Below are 24339 nucleotides of genomic sequence, written 5' to 3' on the forward strand. Positions count from 1 at the left end.
GTGATGATCGAGTTTTTCAGCCTTCATATGACTTGCCTTGTGTCGAATAGACATCTCACTTTCAGATAAAGAATTTACTAGAGGTCATTAATATCATGAGACTAAAGTGAGTAATGATGATTTGATCAACCTGGGCTCAGTTATTTCAACCTTCATATTAATAAAATTGCCAAATTACAGGGGTAAATTATCCTTGTACATTTGGGAGTCTAATGGAAATTTGATTTGTAAAAGTCTTAGGAACTGTCCAGCAAATGAACTCTCAGACTTTCCGACAAATTTCATTTGGACTTCCTGAGCTCGAAGTCAAAGTGAAGTTTTTTGTAACTAACTTATTAGTTCAAGTCTCACAGAGTCACTTAATATAATTGTCGTCATCATCTCGAGCTCATTACTGGCCAATCATGATTTTGGGTCAATTTTCTGCTTCGGTATTTGTTGACAACAAGCCACTGCCGGAATATAAAGAAGTCAAGTCCAGAATGCTGAAAGAGAATTCGATGACTTGTTGGATTGCGTCAGAAGCAGGCAAGGTATAGTATTAATCATACTTGTGCTTCTTTCCTGGGTGTCATCCTTCAATGAGGGTCAACCTGTTGATAACAGGCCCAGTTTCGCTTCGCAATCTTTGCACTTTTGTACCTCCACATTTCTTTCCTGGGTGTCACTCCTCCATGGGAGTCATTCTGTTGATAACAGGCCCAGTGAGTTTCGCAATTTTGCACCTTTTTACTTAGCTGAGTTCACTTATTTTGCTGGTGTCACTCCTCCATGGAAGTCATCCTGTTGATAATGGTACCTGCTATTTGACAATAGCCAGCACAATTATCAACAAGATGACACCAATAGAGGAGTGTGCTGTGATTAAAAAGCCCTCGCCTGTTGAATTGTAACATATACTTAGCAAAAGAATATCTATTAGTCAATAATACAGGGCATCTGTGGCGTCTACGTATAGGTAGGAAGGGAAGAACTGCGAAATAAGTAGGAAAATTGTATGGGCAGAGGGGAAGTGAGTCATATGTAACCACGAGAATAGTGAAGATTTAGATATGAAAGAGATAGCACCAGTGGAATGGAAAGGGCACAGGGCGCAATGAGTCATAGATAAGATATGTAAAAGATTCAAGGCACTACCAAAATGATGTAGAATCAAATATGAAAGAGATAGCACCATGAGCGAACGAGACGAGAGAAAGACAAAGCAAGATGACTGTTAACACCCCAACTAAGGTTGGCTGATGCTAAGGCGAAGGACTGACAACTAATGTGCGAGACTTAGATAGTCACTGCAAACAACAAGGAAAATTCCCTTGTATCTAAGGACACAGAGAAAGTGGGTGGAAAATCGACCCAGAACATGAGTAATGATAGCACCAGTGGATTGGAAAGGGCGCAGGGCGCAATGAGTCATATATAAGATATGTACAAGGCGGGTGGCATGCACAGTTGATGACTTCAATGTCTCAATATAAAGTTAGTACAAACACAATCAATTCATATACATTGAGGAGCAACAGGCCTGCGGGGCTGGACTGGGTAGAACAAACGAGCTACAAACCAGTTTGGGACGACCATCCTGGCACGGTGTTTACCTTCAAATTTACTTCTTTAGGTGGGTCATTTCTACTACATGTGTACCCAACTCACGCTACCAGTAGTGGATAACTCATGAAGCTTTGCAGAAGTTGTACCTTGCGAGGCTCAAGTGCATTGGCTTTGACCATGCATTAGATCAGCGCATTAGAGATGAGGTGTCTCACATGACACATGACAAAGCTAAAGTGGATTGCCCTGCAAGCACTGCTGACTTCAAAATGAAGAAGACTGATGAAGTGAAGAAGAGGAATCGAAACTGTGGGGAAAATGAGCAAGAAACCAAGGAATCACAGTGAGTCCTGAATGCAAGCAAAAATCTACCAAGGACAGTGTTAGTTTGACCTCTACTTCGCTAAAGCACCTGACTGACGTTCATTCCCAACTTCGCACGCTGAAGTATTGCCATTGCATGCAAATTGTAGTAATTGGACCTGCAGGGGCTGCATAGGAGGAATCACAGTAAGTCCTGAATGCAAGCAAAAGTCTACCCAAGGACAGCTACTGAGAAGGAATCCTATTAGGAAGACTCAAGACATGATCTGAATCTAAAGCTTGGTACAAACGCAGTAGATCTATGTGCATTTAGAAGCATCAGACCTCTGATCTGTGGAGTCTGCTGAAAGTGTGCTCAGGTGTCCGCATCTGCTTATGTAAGCAGGGTCGCCCCTGTCTTATTGCCTCACAATGATCGATTTTTTCAGCCTTCGTACGACTTGCCTTGTGTCGAATAGACATCTCAATGGGGGTTACTGAACCATCGGATTCCAATGGTAATGCTACTTTTGTTCAAAAAAATCATGTTCTAAAGTTATGAGTGAAGAGTGAGTGTAAGGTTGCCATGCTGAGGTGCTCAATCAAAGGTCGACTGTCTTAGCCTTTTGATGACTGTAATGTCTCAATCTCAAACTAAATACAACCACAATCGATCTATGTACATTTATGAGCAACAGGTCTCTGATATGTGGTGTCTTGCTTCAAGTGTGCCCACCTATCCGCATTTGCTTATGTAAGCAGGGTCGCCCCTGTCCTGTTGCCTCACTCAAAGGTTGATTTTTTCAGCCTTCATATGACTTGCCTGGCTTCAAATGAAACTTGATTCTAAGGTTATTAACCACCCTGGACGCGATGGCAATGCTTATTTTGTCCGAAAAAATCATGTTTCAGAGTCATGCTACCCCCTCCCCCTACCTACTCCACCATGAAGCATGATTTCATGTATATACTGATGTAAAAAGGATTTGAATAGTGTTTTTGGATCATAAAAATAGATTGAAGATGTGTTCAAAGTGTTTTTGGCCAATATGAAATGTAATGTGTAAGTTGACCTCATACCCCCCCTCAAAGATCGATTTTTCTGGCCTTCCCATGACTTGCCATGACTCCAAATCCATTTTTCCTGGGGGCTCTTGATAGCTGCGAACAAGATGGTAAAGCCCGAATTGTCAGAAAAAATCAGGTGGTCGAGATACAGAAGGTCCTCCTCCCCCCCCCAAACTCACATATCTTCCTATTATGTAAATACCGGTATGTAAAAGGGTGTCCCTACTGTTTTCCAATGATATAAATCGATTTAAAATAATACCAGAGCGATTTGAGACCATACAAAGTGACATGTGCGAATTTGTCACATACCCCCCTCAAAGATCGATTTTTCTAGCCTTCCCATGACTTGCATGCCCTCCAAAAGCATTTTTCCAGGGGGATCTCAATGTCCCTGAACACGATGGTAAAGCCCAATATGTCAGGAAAAATCAGGTTGTCGAGATATAGAATGTCCTCCTCCCCCCCCCTACCCCCTATATCGCACCACACTCAAATCTGACTCAAGACCGATACTGAAAATAGTGTTCCTACTGTTTTTCAGTCGTACAAATCGATTGGAGATGGTCCCAGGGTGTATAGAGGTCGCCAATATTGCGGTTTGGTGGAGAGGAAAAAAAGTCAGTATTTCGACCATATCTCCATATTCCAACCGCCGTTTTTCTTAATTCTTGGTTCATATGATTCCTGGAAGATGCCTCTAAATGATGTACCAGCCCAGGAAAAGATATTTTTTCCAAAGTTTGAAACCTATTTCTGTTTTGACCATATAAATTACCAGGTTGAATGACCACGATTAAAACAGAATTGAGCGATCTAATTGGAAGTGCCGGAGTCATGCAGAAATGCCATCACCTGACGACACATAAAAATCACTGCTTTGTGACGAATATAATACAATTTAGACGCGTTCCGTTCTGCTGTTTGACAAATGCTTCGCGACACTAGCCAACCAAGAAATTATCAGTTAGATTCGTGACGAACTCTACATTCATAGATTTTTGCGGAACACATTATACAGCCACTTCGGACCAATATCTGGCACGTGACGAGGCATGACAGGCAGGCGACCGATGTAGTCGAAGTGAGTTTGCGCATAAAAGGCGATGACGTTGACCTCTGTTGCCTGGAACGAGTATTCATTTTCAGTTGGAACTGGCGTCTTGAGGTGGTCAGGGAACTGAGGCCATGTCGACATGAGCTGCCGGAAAGCTTCCACATGCGTCACCCGCTTTCTCCATCTTTGTGACCCAAAGGAACTTCGAACCTAAGGAAATCATACAACTCAAATGTGAGATCACGTTTTAAAAGATGAAAGTCAAGATATTCACCAGCGGCATTGGAGTGTTAGACTCCTGCTTACCACAGAGGCTGTAAACTTCCATGCTGCGTTCTGGACCATAGGTGTCGGTAGAATCACGACCCCGCCTAAACAATGCATCCAGCCACAACACATCATCGGCGAAGTTGTTTTCGCACAGTTCCCATATGATGTGAGATATGATGAACGGGGGAAAGTTGAGTAGGTCTTTCAGTCGAAACGCGAGCCCACGGAACTCGAAGGTCAAAGCCACGCGGCAATTAAACTGGACATCCACCCACTTAAACACATCCTTGGTTTCCTGTGCGTCGGCCTCGAACGCATCCAAAGCTTGCTCGCGTATCACTCTCGCCTCTCCTTCATCTATACCATGCCCACGGTTCAATATGGAATAGATCATGGAATTCGGGGGCGATCTCTTCAACCGCTTCTCCACCGACAAGCCTTCCAGGAACTCCTTCCAGTATATAGAACGGAAGAGTGCCCTACGATTTACGAGCCCCAACCAAGACCGACAGCTTAAATAATGCAGTAGGTACCTAGCCAGTTGCGTGTTGCTCTCTGTGTGAGTAAAAAGAGCGGGATCGGGCCACCGAAATCCTGTACCAACTCCAGGTGGTACCCGGATGCGAGAAGGCGACCTATCCACCATTTGAAGGGCATTGATCCATGCGGGGATCGCCGGAGGTACATGCTCTCCGGATAGGTCTGTCCACGGAGAATCCATCCACGATGGTGTGACAAACATTGTATTGGCAACGGAAGTACTGACGCTGGTAACATTGTTGCTGACGCTTCCTTGTGTGTCCGCAGCTGTGACCTCGACGCTAGAACCACCTGTTTCACGATCATCCTCTGACCCATTAGCGTCTTCACGATCGCGATTAAAGGAATCTCCGGTGACCTCGGACGGTGTTCCATACGCTGGGGAAACCCCCGTCATCGTATCCATATCTTCAACAGGATCTGTGACAATCGACCTAGTATTACTGGGGTCAGAGGAAGCACTACATTCGTTATCAAGATTATTTTCATGGATAATTGAACCTGAAAATGCTGTGCTATCCACTGGGATGTCTTTGCTGAGTGCGCAATGGTTATCGAGAGCTAGCGAAATGTTGTTCGCTGCTGGCGGTGAGGCGGAGGTGATAACCTGCGGTATATCCCGCACGGGCATCAGATGAATATCAAGTTTAGGACGTTTTTCAGTCCCTCGGTCACCATCCTTGTATCAATCAGCATCTATATAAATGAAAGCCGATGGAACTGACCTTTGATAGAGGTTGACTACTCCATAGCGTCCGCTTACGCTTGATCGTCGCTTCACCGTGTCCGCCATCCACCGAAGCACACTCTTGAGAGTTCTCCACCGTATCACGTATATGTGTAACTTCGCCCTGGCTAGCGTTATGTATGCCTTCGGCATCCACACGACCATCGTGATCTGATGTCATGAACCGATCAACATCCTCGTTCCGTATCATCCTGGCGGTGGTGTGAGTTCAAATCTCCTAAATACATAGCACATACCTGAGAGGTGCAGTTGGTTGATATGAGGACGATGTGCGAGGGTTTGTACTTCCCACGTCACGTTGATGGCAGGACTTCCCTATCGCATGGAAGACATGGGCAAGGTTGCCTGGATCTGTGTCCATATTCATAAGCGAGGACAATAGACATTTAATGCCAAGAGCTTCATAGAAGTTTTTGTCGCCATAGACACCAAACGTATCTGAAACCACAGATCCAACTACGTCCCTGTCCATGGGTATACTGGCGAGCTGACGAGAGCGATGGTGCATCCAGGTGGCAAGCTTTAGAAAGACACGAGACGTCCCCATCTGGGATATATGAAGCCATTCATCCTGATCATTTACATTTCTCCATCGTTTTGAACAATCGGAGTCATATATACCAGGCGACTATGTGCCTATGTTTATCAGGCATACTACTAAGAAGTTCGAGACTCACAAGAACGTTGTCAGTCACGGTGTCTCGTTGTGGGGTAACTTGTAGGGCCACCGATATGGCATTGTCGAAGTTGCTGGATCCCTGTCCGCTCGACGCGTGCTGGTCATTGATCTAATTAATAGACAAGGTCAACGATGAGAATACACAAGCTAGAAGAAGTACCGGCCTCATCAATCGACAGAAATACGTGCATCGAAGGTGTGTGCGGCTGCGCGATGGCGTCATTGACCATGTAATGGGGTTCTAATATGTCGACATCATGATTATCCTCGCTCTCCGTCACAAAAGCAATTCTGGTATTAAAGTCCATTCCGATAATGTCCCCATGCTCATTTAATGGATCAGGTCCTTCGCCGTAGATATCGCGCATTGTAGAACATTCGCCAGTATTTACTTCATCCATGTCAATGGCACCTTCGAGCTGTGTAATTTCCACTTGCTGATTTTCTGTGATCTCCGCGGCACGGTCGGTGTAGTGCTCCGCTGTTGCCTGAGCAATCATTTCCTCAATCGACAACAAATGGGCAGTCGAACCGCCGCACATGTTGCTTCCGTTCTTACAGAATGTGTCGTGGATTGTTGCGCTATCCACTGAGAGAAGAGTTGGAAAGGAGGTTCACAGATACATATAACTCACGGTGTTTCACCGGGAGACATCTCTCCTTTTTCTCAATAAAGTCATTCCAAGAGAGCTCCAGCGACTCCAGTGCATTGGCCTGCTGCTTCTCGGTCAATGAGTTCTCGTTGAATGCCATGGTGAAATGATAATCAAGGCGAGTTGACCACCACCTGTCACGCGCGCGTGGTGCATCATTCTTGATTTCTTCACAGAAAGCCGCAAGCACATTGATGAGATATACCGAGATTGCCACGTAGAATTCGATATCGTCGTTGATGGCCTGTGATGGTGAGAGTGACATCAACACCTTTGAAGTCTTTTGGTACACATGGACTTGGTGAACGAGGGCCACGACCGCGTCGCGGCAGGCTTTCGGCACCTTTACCTACAGATTCATGCAATACTTGAAGTCATGATTGTAGTTAAAACTTCAATGTTCTCACCTTGTCGAGGCCAACTGACAGCGTGGGCGTGTTCTTGCTCGATTTCAATGACACTTCATGTAACAAGACCTGATCTATGAATGCTTTCGAATGTTGCTGTATGACGAGGTGGATGGGCTTGTTCTTGTAATCTAGTGCCTGATTCATGATGTGTTCGCTGAATCTTACAGTTCCAGAATCCAAATGTGTACATAATTTTAACAAGGTTTCTGTAAGCTCGCTGCTTACTATACACTTACGATAGCAAGGATCACGTGAACAATCCCCTTATATTTCTCTGATTCAACGTCAAACTGAGAGTCTAGGCTTATAGCATCCTCACTGCATCATGCTCAAAAGCGAAAGCTCCGTCGAGCAGCCAGTCTGCCTCCGCGTCCAGGAAATTTCGCAGGAGGTTGGAGATTTTCTCATATCCCTCCCGGTGTCACTGGAATCGCAGAAGACTCAAGTCTTCCTGATACACGGTATTAACAAGGTGAATAACCACATATATGTTATGTAATATAATTTTATGTTCTGACATATCTCATTGCTTAGGAAAAGGTGCCAAAAGAGTGCCAGGATGCAGTGTCGGTCCTTGTGCACCAGCTTCAACTGTACCGAGGTAGCGCAAAGGCTCTGATGGCACTTCCAGAATCAGACGGTGTCAAAGAGGACGTCGATTTCCACTTATCCCTCGCACAGTACTTCGTGGACGTTCTGGATAAGTTCATAACTGAGCTTCAAAGGGATTCTCCCGGTCCACGTTCCAAGTGGCGGTCATGCTACCTTGACTTTCACTTCGCTATGGCGTTGGCCGGCAACTCATTTACAAATGAGCAACAAGCCACCGCACTCGAAAAGATCGATCGCACGTGGAACGACTTTCTGCAGAAGAAGTCCTATACACCAGTGCAGCAGCGTGAGTATGACTCTACCCAAGACTCTATGCTCAGCATTTCCTTTAGTTGATCTCGGAAAAATGCATGACACGTTCTGCAAAGATGGGGACGACGTGTGCGGTTCTTCTCGCACTCATCAGCGTTCGCTCGAAGAAATGATCACACAGGTCATCGAACCACACACTATTCACAAGGCAGCAGAGACGAATCAGAACCAGAAGACTTTACGGCTCAAAAATCTCACTACGGCGGATGTTAATACATCCCCTGTGGATATGGCTGGCAAGACTCGCAAGGGTAGCCGCAATGTAAATGCCAAAGGTTCTCATACAGCGACTCAGGAGCAGAGGGCCGGAAAGCCTAACCCCAGTGTCAAAACAACTCTTTCACTGGTGGGAAGCTCAATACCAGCGAAAAACTCTGAAATCAATGCAATCGATAGCGACGTTGTTCAGAATATATTTGAGTTGCAGGAGAATATCAAGAAGCCCCGTAATCGTATTATCCACGCCAGGACTAAGGAGGTAGTGAGGTCCGAAATGACGATCCAGCCGGAGGACGAGGTGCGTGTTTCTCGTAGAATACCAGATGTGTTTAGTCGTCATTATTGATGGATCTGCATGATGCCCAGGGTTTTTCTGACATGAAGGATGTTGTTCTCGAAGCATCAGCGAATACGTTTGAAACCAAGGAAGTCGAAAAAAGGATTTATACGTCTACCAAAGGTGTACGCCACCCAAAAAACGCGACAACGAATAACAACGTGAAGTCTAGATCCAAGGGGACACTTGAAGCCGAAGTACATGTGGGTGCATCTTGCGGTGAATCTGGATACTTGATGCTTATATTTATTCATTAGCGTGACGCCTCGGGTGATTCAGACATGAAAGACGGTGATATCCAAGAGATTCCGAAGAATGCTAAAGAAGTCGCCAAAAAAGTCTACAAGTCTACGAAAGGCGGGCGGAGCCGGAAGGATGCAAGCCAGAAGAACAAAGCGAAGTCTAAGGAGACAATTGAATCCGAAGATGAGGTGGGTACTTTTTGCAGGGAACCAGCCCAGGCCCTCGACTGACCATATTGCTTAGCATCACTCTGGGGTAGACATACCAGAATCAAACGTAATTAAGCGACATGATCTGACAACTAAACATGTTCTAACATCTATCAGGCAGAGCCCGGGGACTACGATCATGTGAAATTTCCTCGTGATTTGGATGACTGGGACGAATATATCGAGAAAGTTTTCAAGGAGGGCAACTCGCATGTTTTTCTCAAACTTGCCGCTTGGATATCTTGTCGCTTCTGCGAGCTTGCAGGCATCAGCAAGGAAGATGAATTAAAGGGATTGGTGATCCCAAAACATCCAGGTTGGTTTAAGTTTGACAGCAATGATCATTTTCTCGAAGCCTTGGGCATGGAACGCTTGTACGCTGCGACGGCGCACATGGACACACACCCTGAATACCTCGCGTGTATCTTCCGTCAACTCGGTGAGCTGGAGTCGGCAAACGAAATGGGAAGCAGCCACCCTCGACTCAGGCCCCTGCCATCCCCACCGACGCCGGTTGCAAGGTATGTCATATGCGCGCACCGTAGCCTAACTCACCACCATCAGCATGATGTCGGCTCACGAGCTCCCCTGGTTATTATCATTCGTTCACAGCAGTGAATCCGACGATGTGGGAGATTTAATGGATCATCGGGTGGGAAACGGTACGGTAAAGCGTAAACGGACGTTATCGAATGCGACGTTGACGCCAGAGGTGAGCTCAAACCTTGGAATAATTGTAAATATTGACGCATATTTCCAACTACATATATTTTCAGTCGGAACATGTGCCTGCTGCGAAACGTGTCAAGGGTGGAATTCGATCTACGTCACCAGCGTTCAACAGTATGACTCCTGCTTCGAACAGCGACTTCCCAATGGGTGGTGGCACCATGACGCACCCTACACTGTCTCCTGAATCTGTATCGTCATCTATATCTAACATCACCAAAGCCCTTCTCTTGGACGAAAGTTCAGGTTCGACCAGTGAGCCTGCGGATACAAGAGAGGCTGTCACAGACACTGATGGAGATGTATTTACGAATGAAGCGCCTGAGATGGAAGAAGCTATGGTAGACATTGTCGAAGGCGTCGCTGGTTCTTTGAGTGAGCCTGTGGATGGATCATGTTTTAAGGCTGTCGAAGACGGTTCTGGATCCAAGTGCAAGTCTTCTGAGACGAAAGTCGTTGACTTGGAGGTGGGTGCAGCATCCCCATCCAGAAAACCTATCACCATCCAGTTCGAAGCATCACAGTCGATCAGCGACCTCAACACACAAAGTGCATCTGATCCTCGTCACCTGTCCAAGAACGATGAAGAGGTGAGTTTACATTGTCTTCAGTTTCACAGGCAGTCAGCTAATTTATAGGATTGGTTTGCTGACATGCGGGGTGTCGCCCGTCAGCTCAGCTGACCTTGGCTTGTCCACGCGTTTGTGAGGTACTATTCGATTTTTGCTACATTGTGTCGATATACAGGCACCTGTGACTTTGCCATATCGTGATCTTCTGTTCTTACCGCGCGTACATACTCCATGATGCCATATGTCAAGACCTTTGAAAATAACAGCTTCATTCTCACACAGGATATTTCTGGTCCATACAATTAATCATTCGACGAGAAATGCACACAGCGCCAATTATAAATACTTGGAGTGGTGAGCTCTGGAGTGCAAATATTGTGCATTCGTGGCGTGGGAACCGCACGTGATCACAAGTTCAAATATTATAGGCTTGAGCGCTGAGCTTTCTTTCACATTCACCATCACCTTCGCTTCGCTCCTTATGGGAGCATTTGGGCCGTGGGCCCTGGCGTTGAGTTTTGGTTGACTCGCTGCTTAATAATGTCGTTGACGTTTGGCTGCAAGTCTTTTTTCAACATCCCTACAACAAATGTGGCTGTTACATGAGCCATCAAAGTCGCACTATTCGATGTCTTGCGATCACACATAGAAGAACTCCGACGAGTATGGGTCAACGCCGTATTGGAAGTGTCATTTTGCCCATACTAGCTCATAATCTCCAATGATACACCTCTGCGACGTCAGCAGAACAGTGGCCTATGAATATGTTAGCGACAACCATCATACATCCTGCATGGCGACAGCGTTTGAGGCAGTATGGTTCCTGTTTTTAAGTTCCATTTTGCGGGCGTGTCACGATGACAGAAGTATCACACTAGAAAATTGTGATCGACTGCACTGCAGGAGACACAAAGAAACACCTGTGGTGATATTTATCTGCAAGCATGGAAGCCCATACCATGCTGTAACCCGCGTAATTGCTATGGTGCACAATTCCCCGCCCATGAATCTCACGGCCTCGCGCGTCGACCTGAACTTCGTCCAGGCATGTTGTGCTGTAAATGTCAAATTCTTGGAGGAAAAGCATGCCCGCAGTCTCAAACACCGTCTTGTAATTAATCAATTAATCAATTAATCAGTGCGAGGGACTCGCGCACATGACTGTCAAGACTATAGGGGTCGATGTTGTGGCCCGTAGCATATGGTTAAGAATGCCAGTGAGGATGCCCAGGTTTGGGGGATTAACTCCATCTCCGTAGAGTGGTATGTCATGGTCGGTTGGACGTAGATGGGACGTATGAGCATCTCTATAGTAGGGCCACACTCACAACCATCGAAATTCGACTGTGTCGATTTTCGTGATGTTGGATCTGTCATTCGACAATTGCGTGGGGCGTTACAGTCCATACTCCTATTCCCAGTATTTTTGCTCTGTCCCGAACACATTGACGTGGCTTTCGATCTAACCAAATTCGATTTAGGCATTTGTATTAACAAATGCCATCGCTTGAAGACTCTTGACGACTTTAACAATCTTAGCGTGGTAACTTGAAGGGCTGGCAAAACTGTTCTCTCATGTTAGTACGCCCGACGCATGTGGCTGCAATCGAATACTTGTCCATGATTTGTGAGCTTTCGTTTCTTATTCACGAACATGGCTCACCCAGAATCACACAAACCAAGACACGAACACAGTCCAATGTGAGTTTATGTGTTGTATCGCTGCTGCCAGTTGTTGCGTGACTGTTGTTGGTAATCCCAATCAGTCAAACACGCTCTGCCCGACCTCGGTCTAATTGACAACTCTATAGTATATGGTTGGCGATCTGCGGGCATTACAACTTAAAATTTGCTAAGATGCGGAACGGTAAGACAGTGGCCACATATAGCCACGCATTGAACGAATTTGACTCGGCTCCCAGACTTCCAGAACGTAGCGCAGATCATGCTTGAGCAAAATTACAGTTCAGCGGGATCTATCCTTGCAACGAGCCTCGCTATTATTTCCCAAGGTGAGCTGTGCAGACATGACTATTTTTTTTTTACCAACACTTTCAAAGATACATCGCAGAGTACAACATTCCATATATAGATAATCTGCTTGAGCCTCCTTCAAGGCTCCGTTCGTTTCCTACAGAACATGACGAATCCACTTTCATTGCATGGGAGATAAACCGCATGATAGCACAATCAAGTGGGATGTTTAGGTTTTGGAGACTTCGCGGTGCTTCGTACGTCCCATTTACAAATAGTTTGCAATACGGTTCAACGCTATATCCAGAACGATTGAGAACGCGCTTCAAAATCAATCCCCAATCGAATACTAGGTGGACACCAGTTCTTCGAACGGGCAAAGGTAAGTGATCTGCTACGCGTTCCTTTGGGCCATGACAAGCTAGTCTTCTACTCAGAGTCTTCTACTTAGAATTAAAGATATCTAGGTACACCTCCAGCTCGTTGACAATCCAAGCTTTGAGCCAGCATTTTTTCGCGCTATCAATAACCCTTCACTGGGAATCGGAGACGAGGTGAGGGCCGATTATAGTCAATTGTTGTCTCTTCGGCCCTATCTACTGCTGGTAGTCCCGCAGGGAAATTTTTTCACGAGCACAGACACTTGGAATCTCCCCTTTGACTCTTGTCAAATGCATCCACGACTCTATAATTCGAAACACTCAAAATTAAATATGAGGTCCTCACTAGCTCACTAAAGAAAACTCTGGACACTTGCGACGCTTGTACACCGAACGGCAAATTCACCCCGAGATGCTGAGCATCGTTGGTACCGAACAAGTGGTCGCGCTATATGACATGTGAATTTTGTGTGTCATACATCTTGATCTTGATTTGTTCGGCTGCTAGCTTTTTTTGACTATCTGAACGTCCGTCCTAGGTACTATCATGCCATGTGATGCCGTACACTGCGAGCTTATCATAGAGTTCCCCACGCCCTGGCTTGTTTGTTCCCACTCACCATTTTTACTGACAACAAGTAATTTTACAACCCCTCAAATGCGCAAAAACTTGTCTTTCGCAGTGTGTGCGATATCATCAAAATTTTACACCCAGCGACAGGAACTTCACCAGGAAATTGCAGAGTTTGCATAGAAACTCGCGTTTAGCGTACCTGCCAAAGATTATCAATCCCTTTAAATTCTGCAGGCATATCTCCTCCTCACTCTTTGTAGATGCGTGTTCGTAGAGCGTTATGAGTATGACAAGACTTGGTTATTACTTGGAATGGCCATTAGGTTTGTCTCTATTTATTTCGTCGACAGTGTGTACTCAGTGACGTCTGTCATTCAGGATGGCGACAGACCCGACCCTGCATCGGAAGACATCGATGACCAGGCGAGATAAGCCAGGATGTTGGGCTCGGGATAAAGAAGTTCACGACCGTGAGCGAACATGGCTCTGCCTGAGTATTACTTATATTTGCGGCGCTTTTGTTCTTGTATTTTTCTGGCGCGCTGGGTCGATATGCTCGGTTCGGGAGGGATCTTGCGTATGGGTGGTGAGCATTTCATTGACAATTTGGTACTGATAACTATGCCTATGGGCTCTTCTTCACCTTCATTATGCTTTATGCCGTTTGTACATGCATGCCATCATGCTCTGTGATCTCCTAAGCCGAGTGCGTTGGAGAGGATGGAGAGATGAGAATGAGAGAGTTAGGGTTATTGAGTTGACTGACGGAAGGTGTTTGTGCATAATAATTTTATTGAGCGAAGTACGAGATCGTTAGTTGACCACTTTCCTGGTTGGGAGTGGAAAAAGAAAGATTTTTGAAAAAACCAGATGCAGAAGGGACAACCCGTACTGCTCGATGTGCTCGTCCACGGAGCTAATGCTATGAAGTGCGGGAAATATAATACGGAAATCACAATGCGGCTTACAAAGCCCTAGATCCACGTGTCCCGCCGTCCCCTATCCCACCATCTATCCCATTATCAACCTCTCCTGCCGTCCAGACTGTCATGGAGGGTGCTGATAATAGTAGAGTTCGTCTCCTTCGATAGCAGCTAGCACGCTCATGATTACGATGGTGTGATCATGATAAAATGTGTGAGTTTATTCTCCTCCACTGGCAATAGCAGCTAGCACGATGATGATGACGATTGGGTGACGATGAGATGTGTGACAGCGGCTGATGTAGAAGGGTAGCTGACGTAGCAGACGGAGCGGCGAAACCAACGGCTAGCCCGGAATCTTCCGACCAAATATCAACCATTTCCAACATAAAACGAAAACAGCAAGATCACGAAGAACGAAACAAATTCAAATAATTTCGTTCACTGATGCGGCTGACGTGCAATTCTCGACGGCATCACGGAGGTCTTGTGCACGCTACAAGTTCTCTATGTCGACCTGGAAGTTGTCTAGAACGCTTACGTCGCTGATGCCATGGGGCAGGAGAGGACTTGGAGAAGAATTACCAGTCCTGCAAACATAGCTGTTGCACCCGGGCTAGCAAGACGTGAGATTGCGATAGAGTGCCCACCATGGGTAGCCCAGATGAGCACAGAGACAGTTTTATTGTTCTTAGTCTGCATTCGACCATCTAAAGTGAGTGGAGCACTGTAGACAGCGTAACATGCACAGTGAGCTTGGCGACCAGGCTGACTGCCTCCTGAAGAAGGTCCGCGCTGCAATGTTCTGTAGTAGAAAGATTGATAGGGCTGCCATCAACTCGGAGACAATAAAAGCGCCGGCTGACTCACCCGACGACCTGTCACACGGTAAAAACTGCTTTCCTTCATTGTCCCCAATTGCAGGCTCCCGCCGAAACCGGCTAAACTGGTGTTCCTTGATGTCCTCTTCTTGTGTCCTCGGGGAGACAGAAATGGGGCTGGTCCCAGCACCATTCATGAGGTCAAGACCAAGATACCTCGCGAGCCTCTGCCGTTGATTATCAACCCGGCCCTTCTGTCACAACTTGGCCTGTGCAATCCAGAACACGATCACCCAGGCTCTGGCTACATTCAGCGGAGCTGCTGTCAAATCATCAGGAAGCTTGCAGATGCTTGCAAAAAACTGTCAGGAGCAGCCAATGAGGTTTTATTTGCAGTTTGCAAGAACGACATGATCAGGTACGACAGCGCAGGCACGCGCTTAGTAAGCGTCACCCACCATGCCCCTATTGTCAGGGGGTTCAAATACCCATGATGATGTAATTAAGGGTGATATATCCCACGTTCTGGCTGAAGGACTAGCTTGCGCCTGCACATGAATAGCGGCGACTAAGTAGACGTGCACCTTAGGAAGCGCGATCCACGTGGAGCAAGGAACCCTTACCCTTAAGAACAGCCTCCCTCGACTGTGCTGGTGCGTATCCATCTTCTGTACCACATAATGTCAAAGGTTTCATGCAGCCCACGTCCTCCCAGAACCCCGTCACCCGATATTCCGCTACCCGATCCTCCGCAAGCCAGTGGATCTTGTGCCAACAAACCATTTGGATCTGTGCTCACGCAAGAAACGCCAATATCAAAGAGAATGTCTGGCTCAACGCCATTTGCAGTCTCTCAACTCCCTCCGCAGGATGAGATCAAAATTCTGCTTGCCGAAGAAATGAAAGACAGATTCGTAGGGCCAATGCCCCTGCAAAAATTTATGGATGACTATCTGCCGCGACTACCTGGCCAGGAAGCCTGTCCTCACATTCATGAGCAGCATTTCCGTAAAATACCAGAAGGTGCATCCGAAAAGTCATTCTACACGCTCCTGGTAAGGAATAGTAAAATTACTTATAAATATTAATCTGATAGTTTTTGTGTTCGTCAGGCAGATGCTATGAAGCCATTCACACCCGGATTTGAGGTCATTGACACTAGTCAACACCCTAGCAGCGGCGTTGAATACGGCGGTTTCAAATTAAGACCTGACGTAGCACTCTATCCCAAAGACTGTGGTCGCACCAAGATCACCGACTTTGAACTCATGGCTATGTTTTTGGAGGTCAAAAGTTTGGATAAGCATGATGCGTTCGCGGATCCTCCGCAGGATACGCTCTCTAAATTATTGGGCGAAGAACTCGACATATTTCTGAACAATTGGAAATTCGAGTGCGACACGACAAATGGAATGCTCACTAGGGGTCAGATGATCGCATATGCGCTCACGCAGATTGGGTGTCAATTCCGCCAATTTGCATTCTCGGTCGCAATCATCGGCAAGCACGCTCGCATTTTACGCTGGGACCGTGGAGGGGCTGTGGTGACTGAGAGGTTCGACTATACGGAACAACCTGGGCTCCTTGCCGATTTTTTTTGGCGGTTTAGCCTGGCCAGTGCAGAGAGGATGGGGTTGGACCAGTCAGTAACCGAGGTTGAAGCTGATTTTGATACCCTTGAGATTTGCACCAAGCTCAAATTGCCAACGTCAACCAAGTTGTTTTATTATGGGGTGCCAGATGATGACATAAGCCGCGCTCATCGAGACGATCCTGATCTGACCGCGCTGTATCGTTACATTGGTCCGCGTCCTCACTTTCCGTCACGATCCCTAATAGGTCGTGCCACGCGTTCACTTCCTGTATATGATCCAGTAAAGGACCGTGTTGTATACCTGAAAGACACGTGGAGGATCGACTCCAATGATATGCAGAAGGAAGGCGATACCTACCGCCAACTGCACGGTTATCAAGTCCCTCACATCGCGCCCTTTGAACGTGGCAACGACTTAGAAGGTCACGGGTCACGTACAGTGACGCATGAATATGTAGAGGAGTCGTGGGTGTGCGGTATGCCTTTTGCCACTGGTCACGTACACTATCGCATGGTGCTCGGTGTGGTTGGACGCGAGCTGTCGATATTCCGATCCACATATGAGCTCGTGAGCGCGGTGGCCGACGCCTTGGAAGGTTGGTTTCCCAATTTTGCGCCTCCCTCCACGGATATTCATTTTCCCTGCAGCCCACGAGGATGCCTATCATAAGGCTGGTATTTTGCACCGGGACGTGAGCGTCGGAAATCTCATTGTCACAGACGATGGGGAGGGTCTTCTCATCGACTGGGATTTGTGTCGGAAGCGCGGTACAATCCAAAAGAGACGTCATGACCGGACGGTAAGTGGCGTTTGTGCTATCCTTCTTGTCATAAACTTACGATTGCTATAGGGCACTTGGCAGTTCATGTCAGCAGCATTATTGAGTGATCCGACGAAGCATCAGGACTTCGAAGATGATCTCGAGTCCTTTCTTCACGTGCTGACATGGACAGCAATACGCTACTGTCCGAGTAATTTGACTGCTCAGGAGCGCTCTTCGTATCTTTCATTAATCTTCGACGAAGTACAGGAGAAGAATGGTGTATATGTCGGCGGTGATTGCAAATGTGGCCGTCTAGTAAGAAACACGTATCTCCCGTCCGAGTTGGTTGCATTCTCAGCCGGTTCACCTCTCCTCGACCTCCTGAGGGAGATTAACCCTCCTTTTGCCGTGCGTTACCAGGTCCCTCCATCCAAAGAAGACTTTCATACCTATGAAACGACAAGGACTTCCGTTGAGGACTTGACCACTCCGTTTTGGGCCAATATCCTTGCCGGCTTGACCTACGGACAGTATCAACAGAAGCTTGAGAATCTAAAAAGGCGTTCTTGGTTCCCTTTGATGATTCGGGCTTACCTGCAAAACCCAGACCTTACATGGCCCACGGATGACAAAGCCGAGCGCTTACCCCTAGGAGCCAAGTCCACTGCTACGAAGAGGCAGAAGGCACAGAACTCGAACCGTATCAATAGTCAAGATGCGGCAAGGGCCCACAGCCGTTTTCCTGGGGAGTTGGACGATACAGCAGGTCAGAAGTCAACTGCTAAGGAAAACAGGTTGGTAAAGCGTCGAAAGGTTGCGTGATGCTTTGCGTTCAACGTCTGGCCGTGTAAGGATAGCAGAGACGAAATAGAATGCCTTCCAGGAACACCAAAGGGCAGCTGAGAAGATAAGGGTGTACTCGGACGGATTGGTGATAGACGGAGGAGTTGGCATGATTCCGTACTCTGCATTGTGTAGCAAGACTTGGATACATGTTCACCATGTCGATTGTGATGCAGGTCTGCTGGACACAAGAGAAGTTACCAGTTGCCATGTGGGAAGACGGGACTCGCAGCCTAAACATCAACGACATTTATGGGCCGCGAGTCAACCAAAACGCAACGTCAGAGCCCACGGCTCAACAGTTCCCATAAGGGAACGATAGCGAAGTGTGAATGGTGAGGGAATGAAAAGGGTGAATGCGCGACAATTTAAACCTTGTGATTATGTGTGGTTCACACGCCACAGGCGGAGTTTCAACATATGACTTACCTATCAGTTGCAGTGGTGTACCGTGGATAACCATCGAGTTATTCACGTGAATAACTAGGTGAATAGCTCGAGTGGTGAACACTAAGTAGCCAGTTGCACAGGAAATCTGAGATGATGTAATGAAGAGCTTACAGTCGTTTGCATTAAAAATTTCACCCCTTGATTTGGACACAACATCTTTGTATGTATTTGGCGGATGTAAATTTGTCGAGTTTCATCTTGTTTATACCAGGGTAATTGGACGAGCGGGCTCCTCAGCAAACTCGTTCCTCGGGTCTACCCGTGTTTATCCTTGGGGGCTCCTTTAGTGGAGCCTAATCTTATGACAGTCTATATCTAGCGAGACTCGGTGAAATTGGGGCCTTGCCTTTTCTCACTCGATTTACTCGTCTTGCTAGGTACACTGTCAGCCCTTCTGTCAGTTTAAGTTTTCTCACTCGATTTGCTCGTCTCTTGAGCAATTGTAATGCTGAGGTGCTCAACCTGGGGTCGGTTGTTTCGACCTTCATATGACTAAATTGACCGCATTACAGGGGTAACTGATCCTTTTACATTTAGGAGCCTAACAGAAATTTGATTTGTAAAAGTCTTATTCTATGTGTCCACCTGTCCGCATCTGCTTATGTAAGCAGGGTCGCCCCTGTCTTGCTACCTCACAGTGATCGATTTTTTCACAACACAACGGTCGATTGGCTCAGCATTTTAATGATTTAAATACATCAATCTCAAGCTATATAAAACTAAAATCGATCTATGTACATTTTGGAGCAACAGATCTCTGATATATGGAGTCTTGTGTCAAGTTTGCCCACCTGTCCGACCCCATCAGCAAGTAGAGTTTGCAGGAAGTATAACACATCTTTGATGATGATCAAAGATGTGTTATACTTCCTGCAAACTCTACTTGCCTTGGTATGTTCATACCTCTTCACTTATGATGATACTGATGAGTTACTGGCTTTGAAGCACTCAACCCCAATGTCAAGATTGCATATGCCGAACATCAGTGGGACAAAGAGTCGTTCGATGAGTACTACCATGATGTGGCCCCGAACTCTGTTGCTGTAGAGGCTGACAACGAACAAGGGACATCTGACTTGCATGGTCAGTATGGCCATTCATGGGTGCTTGCAGCTGTTCAAGCACGTCTCACATCAGATCGCACCAAGCTGGACCCTCGCGCTGAACTTACGGCTTATATTGGAAGTCCTCTCGAGCAGACTGATGATGTCGTAGGTTGGTGGGGGGTGAGTGTTTATGCTATCACAAGCATACGAGTTGACTAATGAAAATTTGTCAGCACCACCAGTCACAGTACCCGACTCTTTCACGCATGGCCAGGGACTACTTGTCCATACAAGGCTCTGGTACACCCTCAGAACGTGCCTTTTCAAGTGGCGGATTGACGGGAACCAAACGATGGAACCGTCTCAAAACAGACGTGTTTGAGAGCTTGCAGTTGTTGAAGAGTGCGTACCGCAATGGTCATATCTCTGCTGCCAGTGATGCCGAGCAGCACTTGGATGCACTGATTGCTGCCCTCCATGATGATGCAGATGAAGATAGCGAGTAGTTTTATTTTATCTTTGTTGTATAGCTACTATCTTGCACTACTCTACGTCTCGGCCAAAATTATTTTTTTGGGCTTAGATGTGGATGGTCCAGTTCAGGGTTCGGACCCTTTATGAACTGGAACTGGATCGTTATTGGACTGGACCGATGGTCCGGTCCACGGTTCTGTTTGTGGAGAGAACTGAACCTATAGTTCGGTTCTTGGTTCAAAGAATTTGCCAGAGAACTGGACCAAACCGGACCCATCCATCACTACCTTGATGACATATGTCTCTTATGCAAGGTCTGCGAAGAACGCCACCAGCCCGCCTGGGTATGTGTTGCGATACTTGACCAGTCCATTTTCCGTACAAACAATGTTCGTGATGATCGAGTTTTTCAGCCTTCATATGACTTGCCTTGTGTCGAATAGACATCTCACTTTCAGATAAAGAATTTACTAGAGGTCATTAATATCATGAGACTAAAGTGAGTAATGATGATTTGATCAACCTGGGCTCAGTTATTTCAACCTTCATATTAATAAAATTGCCAAATTACAGGGGTAAATTATCCTTGTACATTTGGGAGTCTAATGGAAATTTGATTTGTAAAAGTCTTAGGAACTGTCCAGCAAATGAACTCTCAGACTTTCCGACAAATTTCATTTGGACTTCCTGAGCTCGAAGTCAAAGTGAAGTTTTTTGTAACTAACTTATTAGTTCAAGTCTCACAGAGTCACTTAATATAATTGTCGTCATCATCTCGAGCTCATTACTGGCCAATCATGATTTTGGGTCAATTTTCTGCTTCGGTATTTGTTGACAACAAGCCACTGCCGGAATATAAAGAAGTCAAGTCCAGAATGCTGAAAGAGAATTCGATGACTTGTTGGATTGCGTCAGAAGCAGGCAAGGTATAGTATTAATCATACTTGTGCTTCTTTCCTGGGTGTCATCCTTCAATGAGGGTCAACCTGTTGATAACAGGCCCAGTTTCGCTTCGCAATCTTTGCACTTTTGTACCTCCACATTTCTTTCCTGGGTGTCACTCCTCCATGGGAGTCATTCTGTTGATAACAGGCCCAGTGAGTTTCGCAATTTTGCACCTTTTTACTTAGCTGAGTTCACTTATTTTGCTGGTGTCACTCCTCCATGGAAGTCATCCTGTTGATAATGGTACCTGCTATTTGACAATAGCCAGCACAATTATCAACAAGATGACACCAATAGAGGAGTGTGCTGTGATTAAAAAGCCCTCGCCTGTTGAATTGTAACATATACTTAGCAAAAGAATATCTATTAGTCAATAATACAGGGCATCTGTGGCGTCTACGTATAGGTAGGAAGGGAAGAACTGCGAAATAAGTAGGAAAATTGTATGGGCAGAGGGGAAGTGAGTCATATGTAACCACGAGAATAGTGAAGATTTAGATATGAAAGAGATAGCACCAGTGGAATGGAAAGGGCACAGGGCGCAATGAGTCATAGATAAGATATGTAAAAGATTCAAGGCACTACCAAAATGATGTAGAATCAAATATGAAAGAGATAGCACCATGAGCGAACGAGACGAGAGAAAGACAAAGCAAGATGACTGTTAACACCCCAACTAAGGTTGGCTGATGCTAAGGCGAAGGACTGACAACTAATGTGCGAGACTTAGATAGTCACTGCAAACAACAAGGAAAATTCCCTTGTATCTAAGGACACAGAGAAAGTGGGTGGAAAATCGACCCAGAACATGAGTAATGATAGCACCAGTGGATTGGAAAGGGCGCAGGGCGCAATGAGTCATATATAAGATATGTACAAGGCGGGTGGCATGCACAGTTGATGACTTCAATGTCTCAATATAAAGTTAGTACAAACACAATCAATTCATATACATTGAGGAGCAACAGGCCTGCGGGGCTGGACTGGGTAGAACAAACGAGCTACAAACCAGTTTGGGACGACCATCCTGGCACGGTGTTTACCTTCAAATTTACTTCTTTAGGTGGGTCATTTCTACTACATGTGTACCCAACTCACGCTACCAGTAGTGGATAACTCATGAAGCTTTGCAGAAGTTGTACCTTGCGAGGCTCAAGTGCATTGGCTTTGACCATGCATTAGATCAGCGCATTAGAGATGAGGTGTCTCACATGACACATGACAAAGCTAAAGTGGATTGCCCTGCAAGCACTGCTGACTTCAAAATGAAGAAGACTGATGAAGTGAAGAAGAGGAATCGAAACTGTGGGGAAAATGAGCAAGAAACCAAGGAATCACAGTGAGTCCTGAATGCAAGCAAAAATCTACCAAGGACAGTGTTAGTTTGACCTCTACTTCGCTAAAGCACCTGACTGACGTTCATTCCCAACTTCGCACGCTGAAGTATTGCCATTGCATGCAAATTGTAGTAATTGGACCTGCAGGGGCTGCATAGGAGGAATCACAGTAAGTCCTGAATGCAAGCAAAAGTCTACCCAAGGACAGCTACTGAGAAGGAATCCTATTAGGAAGACTCAAGACATGATCTGAATCTAAAGCTTGGTACAAACGCAGTAGATCTATGTGCATTTAGAAGCATCAGACCTCTGATCTGTGGAGTCTGCTGAAAGTGTGCTCAGGTGTCCGCATCTGCTTATGTAAGCAGGGTCGCCCCTGTCTTATTGCCTCACAATGATCGATTTTTTCAGCCTTCGTACGACTTGCCTTGTGTCGAATAGACATCTCAATGGGGGTTATTGAACCATCGGATTCCAATGGTAATGCTACTTTTGTTCAAAAAAATCATGTTCTAAAGTTATGAGTGAAGAGTGAGTGTAAGGTTGCCATGCTGAGGTGCTCAATCAAAGGTCGACTGTCTTAGCCTTTTGATGACTGTAATGTCTCAATCTCAAACTAAATACAACCACAATCGATCTATGTACATTTATGAGCAACAGGTCTCTGATATGTGGTGTCTTGCTTCAAGTGTGCCCACCTATCCGCATTTGCTTATGTAAGCAGGGTCGCCCCTGTCCTGTTGCCTCACTCAAAGGTTGATTTTTTCAGCCTTCATATGACTTGCCTGGCTTCAAATGAAACTTGATTCTAAGGTTATTAACCACCCTGGATGCGATGGCAATGCTTATTTTGTCCGAAAAAATCATGTTTCAGAGTCATGCTACCCCCTCCCCCTACCTACTCCACCATGAAGCATGATTTCATGTATATACTGATGTAAAAAGGATTTGAATAGTGTTTTTGGATCATAAAAATAGATTGAAGATGTGTTCAAAGTGTTTTTGGCCAATATGAAATGTAATGTGTAAGTTGACCTCATACCCCCCCTCAAAGATCGATTTTTCTGGCCTTCCCATGACTTGCCATGACTCCAAATCCATTTTTCCTGGGGGCTCTTGATAGCTGCGAACAAGATGGTCAAGCCCGAATTGTCAGAAAAAATCAGGTGGTCGAGATACAGAAGGTCCTCCTCCCCCCCCAAACTCACATATCTTCCTATTATGTAAATACCGGTATGTAAAAGGGTGTCCCTACTGTTTTCCAATGATATAAATCGATTGAAAATAATACCAGAGCGATTTGAGACCATACAAAGTGACATGTGCGAATTTGTCACATACCCCCCTCAAAGATCGATTTTTCTAGCCTTCCCATGACTTGCATGCCCTCCAAAAGCATTTTTCCAGGGGGCTCTCAATGTCCCTGAACACGATGGTAAAGCCCAATATGTCAGGAAAAATCAGGTTGTCGAGATATAGAATGTCCTCCTCCCCCCCCCTACCCCCTATATCGCACCACACTCAAATCTGACTCAAGACCGATACTGAAAATAGTGTTCCTACTGTTTTTCAGTCGTACAAATCGATTGGAGATGATCCCAGGGTGTATAGAGGTCACCAATATTGCGGTTTGGTGGAGGGGCAAAAAAGTCAGTATTTCGACCATATCTCCATATTCCAACCGCCGTTTTTCTTAATTCTTGGT

The 24339-nt window shown here is 46.0% G+C and overlaps 6 protein-coding genes across 6 annotated transcripts; 5 read left to right on the top strand and 1 right to left on the bottom strand.

The window, feature by feature from the left end:
- Positions 1 to 1461: 1461 nt before the first annotated feature.
- On the top strand, positions 1462 to 2330 carry EDB93DRAFT_1109240 (uncharacterized protein; the record flags this gene model as incomplete). Its single annotated transcript, XM_041447937.1, has 5 exons — positions 1462 to 1615; positions 1735 to 1891; positions 2037 to 2058; positions 2232 to 2249; positions 2301 to 2330. The coding sequence occupies 5 exons, from the start codon at positions 1462 to 1464 to the stop codon at positions 2328 to 2330; spliced, it is 381 nt and encodes a 126-aa protein (XP_041301069.1).
- Positions 2331 to 3910: 1580 nt separating this feature from the next.
- On the bottom strand, positions 3911 to 7420 carry EDB93DRAFT_1256978 (uncharacterized protein; the record flags this gene model as incomplete). The annotated part of the gene is made up of 8 exons (XM_041454035.1): positions 3911 to 4186; positions 4251 to 5465; positions 5512 to 5725; positions 5771 to 6162; positions 6212 to 6322; positions 6399 to 6802; positions 6849 to 7215; positions 7274 to 7420. 8 exons carry the CDS (start codon positions 7418 to 7420, stop codon positions 3911 to 3913), a joined length of 3126 nt encoding a protein of 1041 aa, XP_041301070.1.
- A 181-nt stretch (positions 7421 to 7601) lies between these two features.
- On the top strand, positions 7602 to 10620 carry EDB93DRAFT_1256979 (uncharacterized protein; the record flags this gene model as incomplete). The annotated part of the gene is made up of 10 exons (XM_041454036.1): positions 7602 to 7748; positions 7811 to 8174; positions 8221 to 8717; positions 8786 to 8959; positions 9014 to 9187; positions 9243 to 9275; positions 9326 to 9729; positions 9773 to 9920; positions 9985 to 10527; positions 10576 to 10620. 10 exons carry the CDS (start codon positions 7602 to 7604, stop codon positions 10618 to 10620), a joined length of 2529 nt encoding a protein of 842 aa, XP_041301071.1.
- A 1543-nt stretch (positions 10621 to 12163) lies between these two features.
- Positions 12164 to 13869, top strand: EDB93DRAFT_1109243 (uncharacterized protein; the record flags this gene model as incomplete). The annotated part of the gene is made up of 9 exons (XM_041447938.1): positions 12164 to 12210; positions 12321 to 12376; positions 12432 to 12521; positions 12717 to 12740; positions 12837 to 12865; positions 12951 to 13037; positions 13213 to 13322; positions 13698 to 13760; positions 13788 to 13869. The coding sequence occupies 9 exons, from the start codon at positions 12164 to 12166 to the stop codon at positions 13867 to 13869; spliced, it is 588 nt and encodes a 195-aa protein (XP_041301072.1).
- A 2136-nt stretch (positions 13870 to 16005) lies between these two features.
- Positions 16006 to 18361, top strand: EDB93DRAFT_1096445 (uncharacterized protein; the record flags this gene model as incomplete). Its single annotated transcript, XM_041446783.1, has 4 exons — positions 16006 to 16236; positions 16294 to 17371; positions 17424 to 17584; positions 17627 to 18361. 4 exons carry the CDS (start codon positions 16006 to 16008, stop codon positions 18359 to 18361), a joined length of 2205 nt encoding a protein of 734 aa, XP_041301073.1.
- A 3845-nt stretch (positions 18362 to 22206) lies between these two features.
- On the top strand, positions 22207 to 23075 carry EDB93DRAFT_1109245 (uncharacterized protein; the record flags this gene model as incomplete). The annotated part of the gene is made up of 5 exons (XM_041447939.1): positions 22207 to 22360; positions 22480 to 22636; positions 22782 to 22803; positions 22977 to 22994; positions 23046 to 23075. The coding sequence occupies 5 exons, from the start codon at positions 22207 to 22209 to the stop codon at positions 23073 to 23075; spliced, it is 381 nt and encodes a 126-aa protein (XP_041301074.1).
- Positions 23076 to 24339: the final 1264 nt, after the last annotated feature.

Source organism: Suillus bovinus, assembly GCF_016758785.1.
Source record: "Suillus bovinus strain UH-Sbo-P2 chromosome Unknown EDB93scaffold_147, whole genome shotgun sequence".
In the NCBI taxonomy this organism is placed as follows: Eukaryota; Fungi; Basidiomycota; class Agaricomycetes; order Boletales; family Suillaceae; genus Suillus; species Suillus bovinus.